At 37.3% G+C, this 22,376-nt stretch overlaps 1 protein-coding gene across 1 annotated transcript in view; it reads left to right on the forward strand.

Moving 5' to 3' along the window:
* The first annotated feature begins 14,500 nt into the window (after positions 1-14,500).
* KCNAB1 (potassium voltage-gated channel subfamily A regulatory beta subunit 1) overlaps positions 14,501-22,376 on the forward strand; it is a 181,071-nt gene continuing 173,195 nt past the window's right edge. The window contains exon 1 of the mRNA XM_072408008.1: positions 14,501-15,001. Coding sequence (XP_072264109.1) covers positions 14,733-15,001 — 269 coding nt within the window. The 5' untranslated portion in view covers positions 14,501-14,732. The remainder of the gene's footprint in view (positions 15,002-22,376) is intronic.

Below are 22,376 nucleotides of genomic sequence, written 5' to 3' on the forward strand. Positions count from 1 at the left end.
AATACCATTGCTTTCAGTTTGCAGAATAGAAAAGCTATTGAAGGCCCTTTGGAGGTCAGTCGAGAGAAGCATCACCTCTCTTGACAGGCCTGCTATCCCAGCTGCTCCTGTCTATGGAAATCAGGTCAATGAACCTCTGGGTCTGGTCAGGGGCTTGCTATTTTTGTATTTATTTTTGTCTATGGATTACATAGAAAATAAAATATTTTTGCAAACCAGTATAGCCAAAAGAAAGCCTAGTTTATCCCAAAGGCAATATATGTATTGCTTTGTTATTTAAAATAAGGAGTTATTGCCAAAAGGGCCATAGCAGAAATTTAAAAGCAGCTCTGGTCCAAAAGGTGTATACAGGTATAGGAATGGACACAGAATGTGGACACTGTCCTAAATACTGCTAACAATGAACTAGTGGTAAAAACAGCCAATATTATCAGTATTATTTGTACTGCTGCAGATAATGCTATTCATACCTACTGACAGAAGATGCAATCAACATTTATTTTAAGAAAGTACTATGAGAACCAAAGCTGACTCCTCAACATGTTATTGTGTAAATTTTCTTGTTTGGTACCCCATATCTTTTCCCACAAGGCATTAGGAGCACTCACATCACATGTCCAGGGTGCTAAAAAAGCACCCACTGTTCACTGACATTTACTGTTGTGTTCCAAAACCTTCAATTTATTTTAATTAGCCTCAACAATTAACAAAATGGTTGTGGCAAAGTCACAGTAGCTAGATGGACTTTCTGGATTTCACCCTATAAACATCCATCTACGTGCGTTAGGATCATACATTTTATTTACAGGTTCTGTACTTCTTGTTACATCATGCAGTATCTGTATCAACTAACTGGCTAGGTAAAGTTCTTACAAGGGATTTGAATACATGTTTTCCCTGAAGTATAACAACCTCAAGTAAATTACCAAGATCTCTAGAGACACGACAGTCAACCTGAGCACTGAGCAGTCCAAAGCATTTATTGTGCGACATGACTATGCGACATGTATTGCAAATGCTCCCTGAGTTTGTCACAATAGGACCTTATAATGTGGTAGACATTTATTTGGAAGGCTGTAGAGAATCTGCAGCACCCTTGTGTGATATTTTTTATTCTTGGATTTGATAGCTGCAAAGGGTCTGTTTCCTTCTCATGTTAGCATGGTGCGCCACCAAATATTACAGCCTCTCTCACTACAATGCATGCATAAATTGTGGCTTTAAGTTATACCTAATATTAGCTAACTAAGAAAGGATCAATTGATGAGTGATAATTTTTGCTGTGACATTCGGGTGGTACGGTCAGAATTTGGTGTTAACAAAATGAAAACATGGATCCATCTTACTCTGTATCAGTGGTTCTGGCTGGTGGTGGTATAATGCAATGGTGTGAAGATATTTTCTAAGCACACTTTGGGCCTATTAGAACCAACAGAGTTTGTCACAGCCTACCTTAGTATTGTTGTTGACCATGTCCACCCCTTTAGGACTGCAGAGTACCCCTCTTCTAATGGCTATTTTAAGCAGGATAACAAACCATGTCATAAATGTCAAAGTAGTGGAAAAGCTGGATCTGTGGTTTCCATTGGAGAATTAAATAGAGATAAAAAGAAAGCATACATTATATTATTATTATTATAATAATAATAAAAATAAAGAGTATTCATATAATGTCAACATATTACGCAGCGCTGTACAATAAATAGGGGTCGCAAATGACAGATACAGATGGCAAATGAGGAGGATGGGGACCACATTTACAAACAATACGTAACACATTTTTTTACACTAAAACAATAAATGTAACATACAATGGTGTACAAACCTCAGTTCTATAAATACCTCAAACCCAAAGTTTAGGCAATTTATATATATAATCCAGTTCTTCCATTCTCATGTGATTATTCTCCTGTTCATCTCCTCTCATGTTTATCCTCCTCCTTGGGCTGAAGAGGGTACCTACCAGTCAAGATGGTGTTGGACACAAAAAGTGTTGTTGGAAAACAACATGAACACGGAGACAGAAAAGTACATGTAGATCCACTAGAAAAAATATTACATTAAACATAACACTACCTCCAGGTGCAGAACTGCTCATATTGCAGTCTTGTGTGCACTGGCCTTTTATCATCTTAGTCTGGTACAGATTCTAATTACTAATTTACTAAGATTTATTTTTGTATATTCTTCCACCTTTCTTTTGGAATTTCCCTCTTGCAGAATGTAATAATCATTTATGCTCAATGATCTAGTACTTAGAGCTTCATGATCATCCTCTGTGCACTCATCTGTAAGTGGGCTTGGTTGGGCTCTTGTGTACGCTTCCAAATATATTCTCTCTGTAACATCTTCATGAATAAATTCCAGGACTGATATTTCTGCTTTGTCAAGTATGTGACTGGAAATTGTCATGAAGCACTATTAGTAGACATTATGTATTCTGAACACATTGCTTTAAATCTCAGTTGTATCTACAGCAGTATTAGGTACTTTGGCTGTAACTGAGCCCCTAACCTGTTGAAAATCTGCTGCTCATATGACTCTTATTAGTCATGATAGTTCTAGATATATGACTGAGCCCTTCTTGTTTTATTTGAAAACAACAGGTACACAAAGACAATAAATTACCCCAAAACTATGTACCACAGTGCAAAACTAATAATCATAGTGTAATACATGAGAATGATTCTTGCACCTATGTCTATATGAAAAGATATAATCTGCTGAGAATACTATCTACAGGCAATCATGGTGACTACTCCTTTGATCCCTGGCTTCTGTTTTTTTTGGAATTTTTCTAAGTTGAAACTCTGTAGAAGATCACTATTCCTATGGAGTGATGGTTGGCTATCTTCTATTGCAGGGGAGACATTTTTCCAAGGTAGCAGCCACTGGCCAGGTGCAATATATTTTGGGCCTATATCAATGTTTGGTGCCTTTTTAGGTAAACAAGATAATATGTGGAGAACTGAGTCAGAGGGGGGCCTTGCTTTGGATTATTGAAGAAGCTAAGGAAATCAGGGTAGGTTGCCCCAGAGGCCCTTGGGGATTGAAGACCCACTGAAAGGATGAGCTAGGTTCTCAGTGGTTAAGGACATAGCTTCGGGTGGGAGAAGCTAGAAGAAAAAGGGATCCAGAAGAGAGGTGCTCAAGGACAGGATTCTGTTGGTGCTGAATTTGGAACTGTCACTTAAAGGAGAGACCTACTCCAAAGAAGGAATTTGTCTCATACAGCTTGCCATGGACTTACAAGTTTAACGAGGTTGCTAAAGGTCAGCTGTTAGTGTTGATGGTATGAATTGCGTTTGGATGTGAACTGCCACTGTATGACACTCCCCCAAACTCCCTCTCCTCTATACGAGGACTTAAAATAAACCAAATAAAATCCAAATACACAAGCTTTTGGAACAAAGGAACCCAGGTGTAATTTAGCCACAGTGCTACACAGACATTAGAAACCAAATGAATATTTATCGGCAAGCAGTGTAATATATGTTTTTACTGAGTAATACTAGTAATCTAGCAAAGTCTTTATGAACAGATGGCATCTGGAAAGATAAAATTGTCATTAGAGATCCTGTTTACATTCAAAGGTTCTTAGAAGTTGCTGAAAAGGTTAAAAATATGAACATGTCATAATTTATGCACCACAAAGCCAGTTAGTTAAAAGTAGGATCAGATGTGAACATATTATCATTATCCCTACAGAGATTCATTCATGAAAAACAGCCCCTGGGTATGATTGCCCAAGAGAGCAACAAGTGTACCTCCGGTATTGGATGCTTGAATGTATATTTTTCCATTAAATGAGTGAGTGAAATGGGAGCACTGGGAAAGTACAATCTACATGGCAGCTTGTAATTGGCTGACTGATTGCTGTTCATTTAAAGTTTCAATCACCTGAGGAGGAAGAAAACACTCCACTAATTATATACATTACAAGGTTCATACTCAGTGACATGCATATAGCTACTCCGGGCAAAATGTACCAATATATATATATATATATATATATATATATATATACATATATACAAAGATACAGTACATATACATATAGACATACATATACTTTACAGTATAACTACAGCAAACAATGACAGTTTTGCATAGAACTGGTAAGGGTAAGAGTTTAGGTGGCTGTATTTTATTGTTGTTCACCAACTTTAAGTTTTTTGCTAGGCTCCTGAAAATTGTATTGTCACAAAATTGCTGAAAGAAGGGGGCTGGGGAAAGATATGGTCTTATGTCCTAAAAAAAACAAAACAAAAACATATAGGTTTTTGTTTGTCAATCAGAAACAGCCCTTGCATATGTGTTCCTAAAATATTTGTGTTGTTTCTTTCACTTTAGCATTTTTTTTTTAATTTATTTTGGGAGGGGGGTAGAGGAGGACGTGACAAGAATTACGGAGGCAGCAGTGACAGTAGAAACAACAGCATCACCGCTAAATAAATAGATGTTCTAAGTAAAGGAGTGGGTGCTCTATATTTAGTAAATTTATGCTTTATCATAGACATGGACTCGTAACATGCTACAGCTAATTTGTGTAATCCAGCAGAATAATGTTAAAGTCATCTGAGGTCTAAGCCTGGTTCGTTACTTCAGGTAGCGAAGCTTCAACCACATGTTGGCTTCCCCAGCATCCCCATGATGCATCCCCAGTGCACACTCTGAGGCTATGCACAGCCTAAGGGGATTTTAGAGGCTAATTAGTCCCTGGCTCAATTCTGCCCTGCTCTTGGGTGATATGATCTTATAGCCTCTCTGCTCACAGTCCTAAATTGCCCCTTGTAGTGTTAAACTGGGCTGACTGTGTAAATTATTAGATTTACTCTTAGTGACCCCATCTGTTTGCTGCTTGGACCCACCTTGTGCCAGTGACCCCTGACGCTTTTGTTTTTATCCTTGGATACCACGCCTAATTATTCTGTATTCTGGACTTGCCGCTGCTGAAGTCCTTTGTACTGCAATATATGTTAGCTGGTCCTCTGTCAGTCCTTCCCCAGACCCCATCCTCTGCAGACAGAAGTCCTGGGGGCAACCGTGTGCTAAGACGCAACTAGTCTCAGGAGGCTGATTGGCTTGCTATACCTTGCTGGACCAGGGTTTACAACTACAACATATAATCCCAATGCCAGACCACAAGGCCCTGGGCCATCCAGCCTTACTAAATTCCATAGTTTCCCATGGCAGCCTCCTCTTTAAAATTTCCTAACTTTTATATTATTTCAAAAAGCTACCTTTTTGGACCTGTATTTTTGGTCAAGTGCACCTGAAAGAGTGCTGAAGTGACTGGGACATATTTTTGGTCACATAGTTGTGCTGAAAAGGGACAATTTCCTGTAAAACATAGTGGCAACTTGGTATTTTTTGCTGGGGAATAGCACATACCAAGTCACAGAAAGTGGCTGTGTCCACAAGTCTATATGGCCGCAGTTTCAGACAGTATTCTGCAGGTTTCAATTTTTCAGCAGGTGTGCAATATTCATGTTTTGGTGTTGACCAATTTGTGTTTTACTTTTTTTCTGCTCAGAAAGCTTTGGGATAGAAAACTGACATCTATTGAGTAACATTGTATAGTAAAATTATAGTAAAATTTAATGTGGAAGTCAGTGTTGGCAAGAGTGATGATGGCTAAAATTCCACCATGCAAATTCCATGCAACTGTTGCCTTTTTTAGGGAACAGGTGGGTCTAGGTAAAAGTGATGTCCCTCCTGCAATAAAACATACTTATCTGCCTGATCACTGTCTTTTTCCGTCAAAAACCGAGCATAAGATTGCATGCACAACCCAGCATAAGATTGGATTCCCCTGCAGCTGCCAGGGCTGAATAAGCAACAGGTGCACCAAAGTTATGTCATTCTGGCCTATACAATAGAGTTGGCTAAATCCAAGAAGAAGAGAACAAACAGAATGGCAGTACCTGTGACAGAATTGGGACAGGTGAGTGTATTCAAAAATGTTATTAAGCAGCTACAGTTATTTTTATTGCAGAAGCCAGCCACTGAAGTCAATGTAACTTCTGTGCATGTTCATGATGTACATCAGCAGTGACCATCCCTGTACTCCTGATAGTCTATTGTGAAGTTAGTGACATCTGCCTGACTTCTAGAACCAAACATGATTTCTAGGATAATTTGCCCCTCTGATGCCACTATACAAATGTTCAGACCCATTTCATCACCACTAATAAAGCATATAATATAAAAGTAATAGGTGTGGCTAAATAACATTATCATAAATTATTACAATCATTCATAGAATTGAATTGTGTATTTAAAGCTGAGATACACAAAAAGCATATAAATGTAATTCACTAACGGTTTCAAAATAGTGAACTATTTAGGGAAATAGTCTATATTTTCTTGCAGAGAGTACTTTACACTTCCACAGATGTACCACAATAAAAATGTGTTAGGGAACTGGAAACTAAGATGTGGAGAATTATATTAGTTGAATGTTGCCATCTCTTGGTCACATAGCAGTATTCCAACAGCTAATATATTTTATATTATATAATAAGTCCTTTAATTTTATTAAGTGGCAAACATCAGCATTTACCCAACCCAACCTCCCCAACTTAAAAAAAGGTGACAATTTCCTAATTTACATTTGTCAAGCATGATCATGTTTATCTGTTATTTGAATGTTTGCCCTCTCATTACTTTCAGAGATCTGGACAGACAGTGGTTGTAGCTGCATGTACTTTAACCTCCCTAGGGGTTCATTTCTTTTTGGTTTTATATGTCTAAAAGTGGTACATTGTTTTTCATGAAAATTTATTTTACAGTATATTATAATAGTATGAGTATAATAAAGTTTGAAACACAAAATCATTTAAAAGCAATACATTGAATAAATTAAAAAATCTATACATTTAAAAAAATGTTTTTTAATTTTTTTTTAATTTAAAAAAAAAAAACACACATTATACTCATACTATTATATATACTGTAAAATAAATGTTCTTGAAAACAATGTACAGCTTTTACACATAAAAATCCAATGTATTGCATTCAATACAGTTATTTTGTATTGAATGCAATACAAATGGATTTTGAATTTCCCACCCGGCCGGGACGTACTCACGCACTGACGTCACCAGAAACTCCCCCAGTGACTCATCGTGTGCAGAAGCAGGAAGAAGGAAGAAGAAGGAGATCACGACGCTGGACCGCGCAGGACGCCGGAGGATCAGGTAAGCGCTCTATTTACTAACCTTCCCATAGGTTTACATACCCCGAGTGTGACTCGGAGTTACCACTTATAGCAACTTTTTTCTACCCCGAGTCACACTAGGGGGTTACCTCTATGGAGGTTAATGTTTGCCAGCCTTAAAATATAACAGCTCACATTGTTTTGCAGGAGAAGTATTTTTATGGATAGATCCCTGTCAAATGTTTGCACATGTCCCAAGCGCTGTTTTTTTACTTTTGTGTGGCCCTCGGACCACAGTTGTAGTGGGTGGCATGGTGGTTCATATTCCCACTTTTTCAGATAAAGAGACTTAGGTTTGAATCTCAGCCAGGACACTCTCTGCATTGCGCTTGTATGCTTAGGTTTGCACTCCAGTTTCTTCCCACATCCCAAATAATATGCAAGTAGGTTTATGTCCCCCTCCTCCTGAAAAATGACCTTAGACTGTGGGAATGACATATGACTATGGCATGGACATTAGATTGTGAGCTCCTCTGAGGGAGAGTTAGTAATATGAATAAGAACATTGTAAAGCGCTGTGTAATATTATATACAGTACATACATACAAAATGCTATATATAATAATAATAATATAATTTATTATTATAATAATATATTATAAGTAGAAGTGGGAACATTAAGTTGAAGGCACTGGTTCAAAATGTGTTTTTTTTTTTTTTAGTAAAGAGTAAATTGATATAAAGTGCAATGACTGTAGTTATTATTATTTTATTATTATTAAACTGTATTTATAAGGAGCTAACATATTACACCAAACACTGTACTTTAAATAGGAGTAGCAAATGACAGACAGAAACAAACAATGACAAAGGAGGAAGAGAAGACCCTGCCCAGAAGAGCTTACAATCTAATCTAGTTAGACAAAGGCAAACCAAACATGGAGGCCCCTCCAAAGAGATTTATGAAATACAGAAGCTCCACAACAATAGTCTTGGAGACTACAGTGCTTAAATTTAAAAGTCCAACATAACAAACCAACAGGTTTTATGGACTAGAAAATACCCCTTAGTGTTGATTGTGATAAGATGGTGCTGGAACATTTCTAAGAGTGTGAAAGGCCCGGGACACAGCAAGAAAAATAACAATATGTGTGACTGTGTAAGCAGCTTAGAGGGGGAATGGTAAAACTCTTAATAGTAGTTATTAGCAGTTTATTTGTAATCAGGCTTTTATATATATATATCTTTTTTATTAGTTAATTTTGTGTCTCATTTTGTTCAGTTATTTATTCATTATAATTACTACATGTATTTTAAAAAAGATAATGTTTAAGTAACTACATCCTGTTTTTTTAGCCTTCTGCAAGGGAAAAGGATGGGCCAAACTTGGAGTCAAAAACAACTTTTTTCCTGGTATATGTTGTCACAAGAAACATGCTTACAGGAGGAGGGATCGCAAGGATGACCTTATCAGTCTACCTATGCTTCTTCTTTAACACAGATATAACATAAATTCTGAAAATGATTGTGGAGTCATAAGAATAGTCTACTTCCAGTTGTCTCTAGTCAAATAACAGGATAACTTATTACAAATGCTCTTTGTTTTACAGTTGTCGAAAGCTTCCCAGTTGTAGAACTTCACCAAAAGGTAAGGTAAATGGTACGTTTAAGCTCTGTTTTTTTAAATAGTTAACTAGTTTAGTTTAGGAACTTTGTACTGAGGAAATCTAAGCATGCTTATGTCATTTTTGAAATTCCAGATGACTATAGAATAAGAAAGCAGATTAGCAGTTCTGGATGTTCCAGGTCTGTGACTCAGAATTGAAGGGGGTCCACATGACAGTCAGGCAACTAGCATTTTCCAGAATATTCAGCAATGGCAGTCTTTATATTTTGTTCAGCATAGATTTTCATTAGCGGTTTGGTAAAAAAAAATAGGTAGTCTTTAAATACACATCCTGTACTGTCTTAAATAATCCTCTGCAATCGTGCCTTATGGAAACATCGATCTTTCGAAGTAATATAAGAAGTCTTCTTCCTGATTTTGTTCACAAACATGACAACCTTTTAGACTATTTTAGAACAGAATGTTTAGTCCTGGTTCTGTGCTCTCATTACACATGCACCATCTGTTATTTAATTCCTTTGGTCTCTGAGATATTTGCATGATTTAACTTGTTTTCCTTTCCTTATATAACACCACTCTAAAACATTTCTGGTTCCCTCTTCATGACTACAATAGCAAATTCTCATCTGTTAGACAATATAGCATTAAAATCATTTCTCAAATAAAATGTAGAATTTAAACAGTGAGGTGTGTATTTTAACTAATTTATTTGATGATCCCCTTTAGAAAATGCTAATTGTCTGGCTAGTGTGCTGATCTCTGGGACTAATAGTTGCCATCTAAAAGTTTCCATCTTAGAAAAAAACAGCTATCATGAAAATTATGCTGAAGTCTTGAAGTATTTATCTATTTATTTGTTGAGGACCAATGACTTAAGTATTGAAATTACCATTCACTACATAAGACCTCAACAATGGCTCCCCCAGTCTCTGAATATATCTTTTAAAGTAGAATTGTAGCCTGGCCGAGAGTAGACAGTTCTTGCCAAATTGTGCAGATGTTGGAACTAGGACAGAAGTAAACATGTGCTGCAGGAAGTACCTGCAAAAAAATTGACAAGCAAGAAAGGAAACTATTTCTGTTCTTTCTATAAGAACAGAGTAGGCCTTATAAAATGGGGTAATGACAACTGCAGTACTGCAGCCAAAGCTCATTTTGTTACTTGTATTACTGGTGGGCAATTCATTAACTTTTAAATCCTAAAATCTAGAGTTGTATTCATCTATCAATTTGATTGTATTTTTATGCACAGCCATTTGAATCCCTATGCATTGCTTGTTTAAATGTACAGTATAACTAAGGCTTGCTCTGCAAAACATTAATACACAGTATTTATATAGTGCCAACATATTACGCAGCACTGTACAAAGTCCATAGTGATGTCACTACTGGCCCCTAGTGGCCAGTACTGTATATTTTCTGCAAATAAAATCTTGGGGTATAATTGATTCACAAATGTTTCTTAGCTACTTTCTCTTATTGTAGGGCTATTTGTCCTTTTGAGTAAATAATTCTGAGCCATTTTAACAGTGAATGTTCTTTGTCTATCTTTTCTTAGAATAGAATGTTCTTAGGCTCCTTTCTCCTAGGATCTAATGTTGATAGGTTTTTTTATATTATACAAGCAGAACTGGATGCAACATATTCCAAGAACATTCACTCAGAGTGGAAAATACCCTAAACATTTTGGATCTTTTAAATGGAAGATTCCTCTTTAGTAAACATAAATGGGATTCAACTCAGGGAAATTCATTGTATGTTTGCTGAACTATTCACAAACTGAACACAGACTCATTTGTTCATCCCTAACCGGAAACAAAGGCTGTACTGCATTATATTTCTGCAAAGTTTTCCAGCAAAAGTTTACAATTCCCAAAATTCGCAAATCCCATGGATTTGCATCAAACCCTTAATAGTGGTGAACCTCATCTAGGGCCCACCTTAAGCTGCGTACTCACGTCAAATTTTTCTCTCCCGATAATCGGCATCGGCCAGAAATCTGGGGTGTGTACAGCCAGGTCCTTCATCGTCCGTGGATCCGTCCTGGAGATGAGCGATCCTAATGCAAGGGAAGGGGGAGAGCGCGCAGCAGGGTGCCGCTCCCTCGCTCTCCCCCTCCCCTCTCCATAGAGCAGAAGGGTGCTGTATGTACAGCACCGTTCATGCATCTTGCGGTTCTTATCGTTTAGTTTAGTTCTACTGAAACAAGATAAAGGGAAGCCTGTGCTGGTATCCTCATAGAGATATCAGTTGAGAATATTGTTTTTGAGAAGTTTGCTCAGCACATCTTGCTACAAATTTCTGCTTTACTAAAAGAATTCTGAGTGCATATTGCTGTTACAATACGCAAGGCAAAGCACCTACCTATGTAGGAAGTGTTGGGCTGTGCTGTAACCATTGCTAAAAAGACAGTGGGAAGAAATGTTCAAATTTGCACTGCATTAGCGGTATGGTATTGATGACCGCAATGGTCTTATTTGTCCTATTGAATAAAGAATAAAACATATTTGCTGGCTCATAAAGGAAATATTTTAAATTGCCCTAATAAATTATTACATAGATTTGCACATTTATATTGAATTTGGTTGTATGCCTTTTATTTTAAAGCCTTGTGCAAGCACCAACACGATATTGTTCATGTGCATTTTCTTTATCTTAATCCATGCACAAAACAGAAACATGACAGGCACAATATAGCGTGGGATTAAACATCTGGGTTTTCATCCTTTCTGCCAGACTTTTTTTTTTTAAGATAAACCTCCCAGGCTTGAATTGGATTGAAGTCCAGCTTGTAAACCTGCCCTGGGAAGCATATTCGTAATGCAGAAGGACCCATACACAAACAGCAGATAAAGCCCTTGGCTACTGCAAATGAGGGAGTTGGACAATGTTCAGCAGGAATAAGATGGTTTGGGTTAATGCACTATGATATGGAAGCTGGACCATTAATTTTTTAACAGATCTTGGTTTCCTAAGGAGAAAACTATCTCTGTCCAGCTTGTACATTTTTCATAGGCCTGTTGATGTTTCTTCATTGGGTTGATATAAATGATCATCACTCTTCTACTGTAGGCTACTTAGAAAATCTGAAAATGCAATATATATATAACTATATTCCCACATTGGGAGCTTAAATATCCAGGATGGGAAACTTCTAGAACTGGCATCAGTCATATGGCCAACCAAGGATTGTGTAAACAGTAGATCTATAGTAACTGAATTATTCATGGGGGACAAGACCTTATGTCTTACTTGAGAACATGACTAAAACAAGATGACTGGTGAGATGCTGTAATTACCCTGCATAAATTTAGAAGTACACAGATACCTCTTCTTCCTTTTAAATTTATAATATCATTATTTCAATTAGTTTAAAAGGTGATTGCCAGGGTAAGTATACATTTCTAAACCTTAAAAGCAGGATCATCTACACCAATTTTGGTCAAGAAAAACAGTAGGGGGTAAAATATGTTGATAAATAGGGGGGGTAAAATACTATTTTCATGTGATATTTTCATGATGTTATCAGAAACATTCTGACTGTTGCTTCTTTATTTTACATTTGCACATCTTTTTCCATCTGAACTTGACTAGGCCACTGCAACACCTTTATTTTTTTCTTTCTCAACCACTCTGTCATAGATTTGCTGGTATGCTTAGGATCAATACTCTGGTGCATGACCCAATTTGAACCAACCTTTAGCTGGCCTCACATTTGACTCCCCATACTTTGCTATACATGTGTTCATGACCGCAACCCCAAATCATCACCCTCCAACCACAATGTTGACAGTTGGTATGAGGTATTTGTGCCGAAATTGCTGTGTTTGATTTTCACTGAATGAGAGAGGCCCGCCGCAGGGAAATATGCGGAGGGCTGCATGACAGGCGTGCTCGGGCAGACACAAGAGATGGGGGGGAAGGGGTTAAGGTCAATTACAGGGCAGAGGAGGGAGAGGAGAGAAGGTTGGGTCGGAAGTAGAAGGGGAGGAGTAAGGAGAGGGTAAAAGGAGAGTGGAACGGAAGTGAGGCACATTTTTTGAGAGAAGAATTTGCCCACCCTCCAGCCCTTGTTATAAGGGGGTGGAGGCGGTTGAGGTTTGGTGGAAGGTAAGAGTGCTGGTTTAATTTTGGTTAGGGGGCACCCAAGGTGGTGGTGACCCCCTTTAAGTGGTGAAAGGCAGAGGCGCCTGAGGTGGTACTGTGCTGCTTAGGGGCCAGAATGGTAAGCGGTTTTGGTGATTATGGTGATGTGGTGGGGGTGGCGGACTTTACCTTCGGGACCTGCAACCTAGTTGTTTGTTGGGTACAAAGGGATTGGTTATACTAAGAATCGGTTCTGGGTGAATAAATGGTTAAGCTAGAATTTGAAAGGGTGGTTTGTTTAAGGGGTTAATTGGATAAAGGTTGTTATTTAAAAGGTTATTTATTGTGGTTTATTATTGTTGTCTATTGTGTTTCATTTGTTGTTCTTGGTATGTGTTAAATTATTATATTTTTGCATAATAATAGGTTATAAGAATTTGTTAAAATGTTATTTTGGTTTAATAAACGGCTGCTTGCCAGCCACTTTAAATGCAGAATGTGTAGTGTGTTTAAATTTGTAGGTTAAGAATTGAAAGGGGAAAGAGGAGAAGGGCTGGCAAGAAGAAGGAGTGTAAGTAGGTATAGGGGGGGATCTTGAAGGGGCGAAGGTACGAGCTACCCTAGTCATGGCCCGGTGCATTAGGGCCACATATCTCCACTTTGATATCGTTGTTCCAGAAACCTTGTGGCTTGATCCGATGCATTTTAACACACCTAGGCAATGCAGTTATATATTTTTTAGAGGTGATAGGATTTCTCCTGGCTACCCTTCCATTGTACTGTGAATAATTTTAACATTTAACATGCTTAGGCCTGTTGAGTCATAGCTGGACTGCTTTTTTCCCCCTGAGCATTGCAGGGTCTGACCATAGGGTGAATTTGCTGGGATGTCAGCTGGAAAAATTGGCAACTGCCTTGAATGTTTTCCATTTTTGAATAACCTTTCTCACTGTAAAATGAATTATTTTATATTGTCTGGAAATGACCCCCAGACTGAAGGGCAGTGACAGTCTTCTCCAATCATTGCCCAATTCATTCTTCCTTGGCATTGTGTTAACAAACCAGCAAACTGCCAAAACTGTTCAGGACCAGATGATTTTTTATTATGTCATGATACCTAAAACCCTTGACATGAACAAGGGTGTACTTTCCTTTTCACATTACATGGTATATATGTCTTATATTACATATATACCTATAAATATTTTTTTCATGTATTTGACTGTGTTCTATTTCAATAACATGCATTTTATGGAGACTCCAAAATGCAGAGGATGTAGCTACGGATCAGGTTTTTTTATATCACTGTTGATTTAAGTACGTTTAATCCCACTCTAGCGTACACTCATGATTACAAAGTAAAGACAGCTCTTCCTCTATCACAATAAAAAGCAAAGGCACAACAGTCAAAGCACAGCAGTGCTATAACAATCCCCAGATTAAAGGGTCTTAGATGACAGTGTGGTTTATTTATTATTTTTTTTTTATCTTTGTGAAACCCTCTTCCACAGAAGGAACAAAAGCAGTACATGAATGACAGGATGGCAGGCTATTCTGCAGCACCCCACTGATTTGTGCAGGTTACCTATTCCAGGTAGAGTGCTCCTGCTAGAAGTTTAAATTCAGTGCTTCATTGGTGTTAACCCCTACGCTGCTGAAGGGGCCTGCAATGTATCTGTTTTGCAATGCGTTGCTGGCCCCTTCAGGACTGAAGGGGTTAAACTGAATCTACACGGATCTTGTTACCTTTCCATGACCAGTGTAAAGCTGTAAGGGAGGACCAAGCAGTGAGGAAAAAAAGATATCCACACTATCTCTGATGACAGTGACATAGTGTAAGGCTAGTATTAGGGAAAAATGCTGGCAGCACGTACTGGGGCAGTGGGGGGCAAAATTGTGGACGATAGCGCAAAATTGAGGAAGTACTCTGTGGTCTCTTTGGGGAACAAGGCTCCAAAAAGTGTGGCAGAAAATGGGAAAGGTAAACGTCACAGCGCAGCAGGGCAAGTCCAACCAAGAAGTGGCAAGACCTCTCTTCTGTATGAGCTGGAGATGAACTGGTACTTAAGAGTATGTGAATTATCCTATGAAAACACTGTTGCCTGCAGGACCGGGATGCCCTACAGGTAAGCAAGAATATATGACTCTAAAGATATGCAGTAATGCATGTCCAACTTTATAAATTAGACATGTGCACTGATGTAGTAACATGTGCACTGATGTAGTAACATGTGCACTGATGTAGTAATTGCTAAGGTATGCCACTAGGTACCCTGCTATGTCTTACCAGAAGCTTTTTGGGTAATACCTACTATGTACAAGCATTCTTACTTTTTATATAAATTGTAATTTATAATTTACGTTTATAGCTATAGCTGAGCATCATTTGTTTGATGTTTATCGGTTTACTGGAGGAAGTCTGATAAACTACACTTTTTAGATTATTATTGACACTGTGAGATGTCTAATGTATTGCCAACAGTGGTGGACTTTCGAACATTGTGTTTTATATATATATATATATTAAGGACTTATCAAATAATACTCATTTTATTGTTATTAATAATATTCATTCATTATTAAACCTTTTTTTTATAAAGAATAGAATTCCAAGAATAGAATGCCCTATATTTCCCTCACCACAAATAAAGCAACTCATGGGAAAAGCATAGCAGCTGCCATATAATGGCTGTGTTTAGAAAATGTTAGTTGCCTTATCATGTCTGGAGTCAATTTTTTGGAAACAAGCACAAGCAAATCAGAAAACTTTAAAAATTTGAAGCTTTTTGTTGCAGGCCAAACTTAGAAAGCATACCTTTCTTATTATAGAGTCACTTGAAAAGTAAATATGTTAGTTATGCAGCATGATGTGTAGTAGAACACACTGACATAATTGTTTACTTTAATCATCAGCAGTGGATTCCTTTTTGTGTAGCAGAAAATTACAAAATGATGGCAAATTCTGGCATTGTTCTGTATTTGGACAAAAGGTTCAAAAATAGCCACAGAGTGAATTTAATGGGACTTTGTTACATTCTTCAAGACAATGCTGACTCAGCATTTTTTTTATTCTAAGGCTATGTTTAGAATGATGGTGAAGTCGCAGTGTTTGTTGGGTGGGATGCTGCAGCAGAAGTGTGGGCAGCTGAGTGGGTGGCAAGGTGCCAGGAGCTGCACAGAAATGTCTTTTCCCACCACAAGTCTAAACCTACTGGTAGTTTAAGTAGTGAGCTACTGCATGTCATGTTTCCTTACTAGGACCTATTATCTCTGCATACTAACCACCATTTTAAAAATAAATAATAATTCAAATCAAATAATTCAAATTCAAATAAATCCAAATAATAAATCTTTTGATGCAATGCTTTGGGGTATGGAGTGCTCATCACATAAACACACTACACACCATAATTACATATACTTAACTTCTCAAATCCATAATTTCAAGAAGAATTTTTGCTTTTTGCCCACAGCAGAATGAGATTTGGTGGGCTTATTCAATAATGTAATGCAGAGATCAAATCCTAGGTCTTAGGTCCTAGGGGGAATGGTTTCATTTAATATGACATTTTTTCCTAATTAAATCCAAGTAAAATATAGAAATCTTGGGTTGTATGAATCCTATATGAATTATTAGTGAAAACTTTTATAAATGACTCCTAAATGTAGTTTGTTCATCAAATTTCACATTACTTAAATTATATTACTGCAAGAATAATTTTGACTGTGGCATCCACTTTCTTTTTTCTTAGTGAATGTGTCTCTCAGGGTGTGGGCTGGTTTTTATTGCAGAAAAGGGCATTGAGGCCACATCTAATTAGATGCAATTAAGGCACAGAGGGGATGTATGTCAATTTTCTCTTAAAGTGTATGTAAAACCTAAATATTTTTTTGGAATTGTCCCTCTTTGGTCTGCTAAAGATATCATTAAGAGGGTGTTTTTTGATAAGTGCAAAAAGTAAATTTTCATTTTTTACTGACATGTTGAGCTGATATCCTCCTGTGCATATGACAGTGCAAAACAAGAGTTTAGGGAGATGGAAAGAGGTCATTATTTTATTCAATATATCAGAAGTGAGCTGCATTGTCATGTCAGAGAAAGATAAAGGGATACAATATTTGCAGCATATCGCATTTCTTTTCTGTACCTGCAGCATGCATATAACCTGTGGGGGAAATGTGCATACATTGTACAAATAATTTTCAAGTCTTTATTTGACATACACTTCAATGACTACGCCTGGTAATTTATCACATCTTATATTTTGTAATGCAGTTTAGAGACAGATTTATTATCTACATGTATGTTGCACATTATACAGTGTTCCTTAGCACTTCTTTGGTGCCAGACATGAGGTTATATTAACTCATAAAAGAACTGTTAGCAGATTTGGCAGAAAAGAGTACGCAAACAGTTGCTATGTGACTGGACAATTATACAGAAATAAATCTGTTACATTTGTTGCAAGCAAAAAATATTTTAAAGATGCGTTCTTACATATTTGTATGCAAATTAGACATTAGTTATAATGTAACTTCATTAGTAAATGTTCCCAACTGTTAAGTCCGTGTACAGAAGCACATAGCAAAATACCTACACTTGCCTTGTGCATCATAAAATATATGAGATTGCTATCAATTTATTAAAATATACTATCTATCTATCTATCTATCTAAGTGTTTATCTCTCTACCTACATTCCTCTGTCAATCCTGAAGCGCAATGCTGATGTTTAAACTATTATAGGAAATTCTTTGAGGGATGCAATAAAATAACTTAGAATATAACAGTAAGAAAAGTGGGGCCTGCAGCAAGGGACTAAGCGTACGGTCTGCATGACAGGGAGGGCAGCCCCCTGCAGGTTCAGTATGGGTTAATGTGAGGGAGAGAAGATAGGAGTGGGATTAGCTAGAGATCGGGTCGGAGGTAAAGGGGAGGAGAAAAGAAGGGAAAAGTAGGGTGCCCATTTAAAAGGTGTTATGGTGTGGCTCCCGAGGCAGTGCTGGGGGGCTAGGGGCCAGTGTGTGTTTAAACAATAAAGATATTTGGTTGGAGCGGACATTACCTTTTCCTAGACCTGCAGCCTGGTGGAGTAAAGTGGAGTTGGTTTGGTTATTGTGCAATTGGGCACAGTGATTTAAATGGGGGTTTTGTTTATAGGTTTATTTTATAATTGGTTGAGGAAAACTTTTTATATGTGCAAAGGTTGTGAGTTATGTATTGTTGGTATATATCAATTTTATGTGTTTTTATATGTTAATTTATGTTAATGTATGCTATTTAAATAATGTTATATTTATTGGTATTTATTGTTTATTTATTGTTTAATAAAGTTTTTGGAGGGAATAGTGGCTGGTAGGCAATGGTGGGGTGAAGAACATTGTGACTAGAGGGTCACTGGATCAGAAACAAGTCACAGCCTAAAATGCAAGCTTTGACTCAACCCATGGCCCAGAGCACATGCTGCTAATACAATGTTCTTACTGGGGATTATGTCCCTTACAACGCTTATGATCACATTGACCTTTTCATTCCCGGTACTTTTTTTTCAGTGTAACAGTTGTTTTTTTTTGTTTTGTTTTTTTCAAAACTGGTTTGTAGTTGCCAGCTTAGTTTAGCAATAAACAACATTTAGGTAAAACATTTCCTAAAATATTTGTATAACCAAGAACAAAAGTGTTATATATGTGTCTACATTAGTTTTTTTAAGACATTTCGCTTTCTCGACTTACTATGTTTATGACTCCCTTGGACAGGAAAGGCGTAGCATATCAAATCTTTATATCTTTTTTTATAATTTATAAACTGATATTTTATGTCTCATCTATAATATACATGCATTTTAACTTTTAATAAACATTTAATGTAAGACAAAGGAATCACAGAGATAGCACAGCTGTAGCAGCCTGCTTCATGGTCAGCTTTGTTTGACGGAAATTTGAGACTAAACGATTTAATAAGGGATGAATCAATGTAATGTGTAATTTCTGTGTGTATTGTGCAAAAACAGCTTGTGCTATACAACTTGTAGACAAGAGACTAAAAAAACAAGCAAAATAATAAATTCTATATTCACTATTAAAAAAGAGTAATGACAGGCCTGGAGCGAGTGCATGCAGAAAAGCATAGTGGAAGGCTTGCATGACTGGGGGGGACAGGGAGCAGGCAGGAAAGAGTTAAAAAGTTTAACGTGGGGTTATATAGGGGTTAGTTAAGTGGGAGTGGTAGGTTGACGTAGTTGTAGGGGTGCGGTTATAAGTATTATAAGGGTAAGGAACAAGAGGGGGGTGGTCAATCACCTAATGGGTCAGTAAGAGAAAAAAGTTTTCCCACTCGCCTCCCATTTGGTCTCAGAGGTTGGTTCTGTTGCAGTGAGGTCCTCAAGAGAAATTGGTTTTGAAAGTGCTTTTAGTGGGGGTGGGAGATCTATATGTTTGGAGTGGAATCTCCAGATTGTGGTGGTAAACAGGTATGGTTGAAATGGTTGTGAGTTGGGACTGCGAATGTTGCTGATATAGTTTCGGAGCTTGGTGATGATGCAGCTGGGAGCATATATATCAAGGTGGCGAAGATCCCTAAAGGGGGATTAGTGAAGGGGGGAGGCCTTTGAGGACCGGTAACCAAAGAGTTAGGAAGGGTCTCAGGGTAGTGTTAAGAGAATGCTATGTAAACTATGCTTATTTTTTGGGTATTGCTATTTGCTTTCGTTAATTGTTATTGTTATTTAGGAAGTTATTTAAAGTTGTAATAAAAGGCCTATTGGCCATTTAACCATAATTAGTGTTGTGCAATATTTGTTTGGGTTGAACAAGTGGGGGAAATTTACTGGGTGTGGTTACTCTTGCCACAGTCATGCATGCAAAGACTTTAATATTCTATGGGTGGATTTAAAACTTCATATATATGTGCTAAGATAAAATGTATGAAGTTCTGTAATTTATTATTATTCTTTGCTAAGTGCATAATATTTTTATGCTTGTAGAACAGGTGATTTTTGTTGTTTATTTGTTTCAGAGCTATGTATGAAGAATGGTACTAATGACATATGTCTTTGCCGGGTTAAAAACAAGTTCTAAATGAATCCAAACAATATAACAGCTGTGTATACTGCTCACCTGGAAAGCAGCCCTCAGCATCTATTTAGGGAAATATTTTCCTTTCACTCTTGACTGTTCAGGAAAATAAGGACCATCATCAATAGGAGCATGTCAAGGAAATCCAGCCATAACCAAAGCAACAGAAGCACTATGCAGCTCATGTAAATAACTACACTACAAAAGGTTTAATTGGTAGCATTTGCATACCATTTCCATGTAGACTGCATTAGATATAAATAAATAAAAAGTTTTAAACTCTGCCAATATATATATATATATATATATATATATATATATATATATATATATATATATTATATACAGTGGATATAAAAAGTGTACACACCCCTGGTAAAATGTCAAGTTTTTGTATGTAAAAAGATGAGACCACGCTAAATCATTTCAAAATGTTTTCCACCTTTGATGTGACCTATCTGTACAATTCAATAAAAAAACAAACAAATCTGTTAGGGGGAAATTATAAAAGTAAAAACCCATGATAAACTGGTAGCATAAGTGTAAACACCTCTAAAACAATACTTTGTTTAGGCACCTTTTGATTTATTGACAGCATTCAGTCTTCTTGGGAAGGAGTCTATCGGCATGGCACATCTTGACTTGGCAACTTTGGCCTACTCTTCCTTGAAAAAGAACACTAAATCTCTTGTGCATGGTTCCTCTAGCGGTCACCCCACAGATTTTCTATTGGATTCATGTCTGAGCTGTGGCTGGGCCATTCCAAAACTTTAATTTACTTCTGGTGAAGCCATTTTTGAAAGGTGAAAAACCTGAAGGCTTTGGGCCAAACGTGACTGGTATTTGGAACTGTTCATAATTCGCCTATCTTGACTAAAGAAAAGAAAAGAAACCACAAGTATGATACTGCCACCACCATGTCTCACCATGGGGATGGTTTTCTTTTGCTGATTCCTGGACTATGGGTAGGGTTGCAGGACTGAAGCCTTTTCTTACAAGGAAAAACTTCCTGTCTCTGCTAAAATTTGCAAAAAAATATATCATATCTCCTAAAAGAATGTGGGGAAATGTGGTCTGATGTAACCAAGGTTGAACTTTTTGGCCACAATTCCGAAAGGTACATTTGGTGCAAAAACAAAACTATGCATAACCAAAAGAACACCATGACCTAAAGGGCTGTGCCCACAAGGTGGGAAAAGTTTTGAAATTAATTATTGTGGTCTCATTTTTCACATCACTTTGTTCTAAACTTTTGTCAAACCATATTTTTTTTATTTATTTTGGTATGAAACCAAGGAAAGTTATTTGACAGGTGGTAAGCAGAAAATTGTGGCGTAGGTGCTAATTACCATGGTGTACCTAACATAGTAAATAAATAAAAACATTGGTAGAGGGCCAATGCAATTATTATATAAAAGAGAGGTGGCACCCATTTCTAAGAACATCTGCCCTCCATATAGTTTGTATCACTTTCTCAGGTTGGCATAGTCCTTTCTAGACATTGTGATTTCTTGGCTCGCTTTGATGTAAGGGCCATAAATTTGTCATCATCAGTGCAGAATTCTGTTCAGCTGTTGACTAACCTTTATCTCACTGACATTATTTCTTACTCAGTCATAGCTGAACATGTTCTATTGTTATTGCAAGTGGTTGTAGGGAATCATATTGAATTTGACAAATAACACAAGGATAACATATCTTAAAAGGAAATTATAATTGTTTTGTATCAACATTTCAGCCAAATTTAACTTACTTTAAACCAGCTAAAGGCATTCCAGGTACATTTCAGGAATAAAAGCAGCTATAGCCTCTGCAGAATGCATGTCTTCTGGCTTTAGCTGAGGAGTAGAGGCTGTTCATTGCAGTGAATGTTCCCATAGCTTAGTGAATAGCATGTACCTGGAAGACTCCTGAAAAGATGAGGAAACCTCTCTTGCCTTTCTGGCCTAGGTGAACCAAGTAATGGAAATAGATGCACAAGGGTGCCATAGAAGCACTAACGCTGGTCAATGAGTGTAGTCATAGGTAGCCAAGATCAACAACTTGCTATCAGAAAAAAGCACAGATCATTGAGCAGATGCAGTTTAGGAACCTGCTGAAGTTGGAAAGTTTCTGGGTTGTGAGATATACCATGAAAAACAGAAGCAGGGTCAGAGGACAGGCTGAGGTCAGTAACTTGCTGTAAGGTACAGTACAAAGCAAAAAACAAGCTGAGGTCAGATGAGGAAGTCAACGTTCAAGTGGCAAGCCAAATCCAAATCTCAATTAACACAGGTAAAGGTATAGAGGCACAGATAAACCAAAGACGGCTCAGGAATGGGGAGGTGAAGTTGATGTGTTTAAATATCCTGCCTGGTGTGTTAAACATATGGATGTGTGCACCAATATATATTTCTTCTTCTAGCCTTGTAGGAGCAATTAAACTCTT

This window comes from Pyxicephalus adspersus, chromosome 4, assembly GCF_032062135.1.
Source record: "Pyxicephalus adspersus chromosome 4, UCB_Pads_2.0, whole genome shotgun sequence".
NCBI classification, from domain to species: domain Eukaryota; kingdom Metazoa; phylum Chordata; class Amphibia; order Anura; family Pyxicephalidae; genus Pyxicephalus; species Pyxicephalus adspersus.